The following is a 4626-nucleotide window of genomic DNA, read 5'->3' on the forward strand; positions in this document are numbered from 1 at the left end:
AGCTCAGAGAGCACCCAGGACCCTGCAGTCCTCCTCCTCCTCCTCCTCCTCCTCCTCCTCCTCCTCCTCCTCAACCAGGCCAGACCTCTTGAGGCATGCCCCGGGATCTGCTCCAACCCTTTTGGTGGTTTATCACTTCCCTAAATTGGTGCCGTCAGGCACATCTGTTCAACACCTGCTCCTGGTTGTCGGCTCAACACGGCAGATATCCTTTGCACAAGACACGGGTCATGTCCACCCCACACGAAGCAGCAGGCTATGGCTTAATAGGATGACCGTTGCCGTGCCACACACCGATCTACTGTGGCTCGATTTGAGCTTCCATGGTGATTTGTCAGTTATGGTTTATAGAGTCCTGCTGGAACGGGGCTGTCCACAGCAGGCGGTTAGAAAAGTCAAGATGGCCACAGCAAGTTTCGTGCAATGCCCATTTTTGCTTCAATAGCCCCATCTCTTCCCCGGAGCTTGGCCATTCTCTGGGTCGCCCCCTCCCCCTGGCTGGAATCCCCTTCCCCAAAGTGGAACGTGTGGACGGGGTCCTGGAGAAGCGAGCCCAGCAGCTAGCCTGCCTGCCTCAGCCGTGTTTGACTCTCTGGGCGTGTGACGTTGTGTTTTGCCAGCACAGCTGGAAAGACCTGCGTGCACTGGAATTACACCAAGGCCTCCCTGCAGGCGCCACCACTGGACTTCTCCTTCCGAGGCATCAGCTTCATGCAAGGTACAAACGAGTCCCCTGGCCTGGGGCCTGTTTTTATTTCTGCCTTTTGATATTTGATATTAGAAGCTGCCAACGAGGTTGCAGGCAGGAGACGCTTTTAAGAGAAGGTCCATGTGTTGTTGTTGGGGCTCAAACTCGGAGTTGTTACAGCCAGTTTGGTCTAGCGCAGCGGTCTGCAACCTTGACCGCTTTAAGACTTGTGGACTTCAGCTCCCAGAATTCCTCAGCCAGCATAGCTGGCTGAGGAATTCTGGGAGCTGAAGTCCACAAGTCTTAAAGCGGTCAAGGTTGCAGAACCCCTGGTCTAGCGGTTCAGGCAGCAGGCTAGAAACCAGAAGACGGTGAGTCCCACCTTCGCCAGCTGTATGACTTTGGGCCAATCACCAGGAGATTGTGAGTTCTAGTCCCGCCTTAGGCATGAAAGACAGCTGGGTGACTAGGCCAATCACCAGGAGATGGGGAGTTCTAGTCCCGCCTTAGGCATGATAGAGAGCTGGGTGACTTTGGGCCAATCACCAGGAGACGGTGAGTTCTAGTCCCGCCTCAGCCATGAAAGACAGCTGGGTGACCTTGGACCAATCACCAGGAGACGGGGAGTTCTAGTCCCGCCTCAGCCAATAAAGACAGCTGGGTGACTTTGGGCCAATCACCAGGAGACGGTGAGTTCTAGTCCTGCCTTTAGGCACAAAAGCCGGCTGGGTGACTTTGGGCCAATCACCAGGAGATGGGGAGTTCTAGTCCCGCCTTAGGCATGAAAGATAGCTGGGTGACTAGGCCAATCACCAGGAGAAGGTGAGTTCTAATCCCGCCTTAGGCATGAAAGCCGGCTGGGTGACTTTGGGCCAATCACCAGGAGATGGTGAGTTCTAGTCCCGCCTTAGCCACGAAAGCCGACTGGTGACCTTGGACCAATCACCAGATGATGGTGAGTTCTAGTCCTGCCTCAACCATGAAAGACAGCTGGGTGACTAGGCCAATCACCAGGAGACAGAGAATTCTAGTCCCACCTCAGCCATTCAAGGTAGCTGGGTGACTTTGGACCAATCACCAGGAGATGGGGAGTTCTAGTCCCGCCTTAGGCATGAAAGACAGCTGGGTGATTTTGGTCCAATCACCAGGAGGCTGTGAGTTCTGGTCCCGCCTTAGGCCTGAAAGCCAGCTGGCTGACTTTGGGCTAATCACCAAGAGATGGTGAGTTCTAGTCCTGCCTTAGGCATGAAACAGAACAGGGTGATTTTGGGCCAATCACCAGGAGACGGTGAGTTCTAGTTCCGCCTTAGGCATGAAACTAGGCTGGGTGACTTTGGGCCGATCCCTCCCTCTCAGCCCCCCTCTCAGGGTGGTGGTGATGGGGAAAAGAGGAGGACGAACGTATGTTTTAAGATGTTTGCTGCCTTGAGTTATTTGTATAAATAATAAAGGTTATTTATATTTTATATTATATTTATATAAATATTTATATGTTATGTGTACATATAAATAAATCAATACAATTAAAAACAAAATCCATTGCTATTTTGCCAAATGAGAAGATCCTTCTGTGTCTCTCTCTAAACAAGGGATAATCAACCCAAAGATTTTTTTTTTCAAAAGGCAACTTTTTTGTGGTTTTTTTCCCCTTTGGAAACATTTTGCTTCTCATGCAAAAACTCCAGAACTGAAGAAACGTCTTGGAGGAGAAATCAAACATTTTCAAAGAAAAAAACCAAGAAAGTCCAGTTGCCTTTTCGGGGGGGGGGAGGGGGGGGAGAAAAAAAGCACCTTTGGGACAGCTGTGACCGAGAATGATGGAGAATCTCCCTTGACATTGAGTGGCAGCCAAGTGGTTGAAGTCAACCCCATCGGAATAAAGAAAGTCCAGGGAGATCCTGAGCTGGCTGCCTTGCTAATCCAAACTCTCGTCTGCCACATGTTTCTTTAACTTTATACTTTTGTTTATTTATTAAATTTATGTGGCTCCCATCTCATTATCAAGCAACTTTTTAAGGATGATTGCTTTTTTTGACCTGCTCTATACTACTACTATTACTACTACTACTACTACTACTACTACTACTACTACAACAACAACAACAACAATAATAATAACAATAATAATAATGTTGGAAGGGACCTTCGAGGTCTTCTAGTCCAACCCCCTGCTCAGGCAGGAAACCCTATACCATTTCAAATAAATGGTTGTCCAGTCTCTTCTTAAAAACCTCCAGTGTAGGGGCACCCACAATTTCTGGTGGCAAGCTGTTCCACTGATTAATTGTTTTCACTGTCAGGAAATTTCTCCTTTAGAATGGAATGGAATGGAATGAAATGGAATGGAATAGAATAGAATGGAATAGAATAGAATAACAGAGTTGGAAGGGACCTTGGAGGTCTTCTAGTCCAACCCCCTGCTCAGGCAGGAAGCCCTATACCATTTCAGACAAATGGCTGTCCAGTCTCTTCTTAAAAACTTCCAGGGTTGGAGCATTCACCACTTCTGGAGGCAGGTGGTTCCACTGGTTAATTGTTCTCCCTGTCAGGAAGTTTCTTCTTAGTTCCAGGTTGCTTCTCCCCTTGGTCAGTTTCCATCCGTTGCTTCTTGTCCTGCCTTCAGCTGTGCTGACTCAGGAATTCTGGGAGTTGAAGTCCATGAGTCATAAAAGAGCCGAGGTTGCCTACCCCTGCCCCAGACTATCCTTCTGCACAGCTGCAGGGATGGTACTCCCGGATCACAACCCATCTTTTATTTGGCACACACCCCCTTCCTGAGAATGACACCCCTGAATCCCTGGGACCCCCCCCCCCCCGTCTATGTGGAGAGCGAGGGTTAGTTAGACTTGCGATAGGAGAATTTTCCAGGTCCTTTTTCTGAGCTGGAATATCACAAGGGATAAGACAGAAATAAGAGAATAAGATGTTAATAATTTAATAATAAGCTTCTGCTCTGAACTTCTGAACTGAAGTTTCTGGATGAGAAGCAGAATGTTTTCAAGGGGAAAAAACCCAAGAAAGGCCACCTTTGGGAAACCGTGACCCTGGATGATAAAGAATCCCTGTAGGCTTCTAGCCCAGCAGTGGGGAGTGCACTCTGCACATGCTCCAGAGCTGTGGGTCCTGTGCAGGCGGCATCAGCTGCCGGACGGTGCCCGGTGGCTCCTGGCACAGCAGACGCCTCCCTCTGCCCTCTTTGCTTCCCCCCCCCCCAGACCTGCTGACGGAGGAGCCTCGTCCCGGCCTCAGAGCCATCCTGCGCTCGGAGGGGGGCCGCCTGCTGACCCAGGCCGTGCGGCTGAACAACAACACCCTCAGCGACCTGACGGACTTCCCTGACATCATGGAGAAGCTGCTGGAGTATCCCCTGGACATCTACTGGATTGACCTCTCCTTCAACGACCTGCCCAGCATCGACCCGGTACGCGAAGCCACCACCGGCCGGCCCTTGTAAACTGATGTCTGTGTGGATTGGATTGGATTGGATTGGATTAGAATAGAATAGAATAGAATAGAATAGAATAGAATAGAATAGAATAGAATAGAATAGAATAGAATAGAATAGAAAATATGGAATGGAATGGAACAGAATAGAACAGAACAGACAATAGAATGGAACAGAATAGAATAGAATTACAGAATGGAATAGAATGGAATAAGAATGGAATAAGGATAGAATAGAATAGAATAGAATAGAATAGAATAGAATAGAATAGAATAGAAAATATGGAGTGGAATAGAACAGAATAGAACAGAACAGACAATAGAATGGAACAGAACAGAATAGAATTACAGAATGGAATAAGAATAGAATGGAATAAGAATGGAATGGAATGGAATACAATAGAATAAAATAGAATAGAATTACAGAATGGAATAGAATGGAAGAAGAATAGAATAGAATTACAGAATGGAATAAGAATAGAATAGAATAGAAT

General features: G+C 47.9%; 1 protein-coding gene across 1 annotated transcript in view; it reads left to right on the forward strand.

The window, feature by feature from the left end:
- Positions 1-620: 620 nt before the first annotated feature.
- Positions 621-4626, forward strand: part of LOC107300791 (leucine-rich repeat-containing protein 51-like) — a gene marked incomplete at its 5' end in the record, with an annotated part of 12320 nt that continues 8314 nt past the window's right edge. Inside the window, 2 exons of the mRNA XM_015830081.1 lie at positions 621-718; positions 3904-4109. Of these exons, the coding sequence (XP_015685567.1) occupies positions 621-718; positions 3904-4109 (304 nt within the window). The remainder of the gene's footprint in view (positions 719-3903; positions 4110-4626) is intronic.

This window comes from Protobothrops mucrosquamatus, unplaced genomic scaffold (genome assembly GCF_001527695.2).
Source record: "Protobothrops mucrosquamatus isolate PMUCROS unplaced genomic scaffold, P.Mucros_1.0 scaffold8472, whole genome shotgun sequence".
Taxonomy (NCBI): Eukaryota; Metazoa; Chordata; class Lepidosauria; order Squamata; family Viperidae; genus Protobothrops; species Protobothrops mucrosquamatus.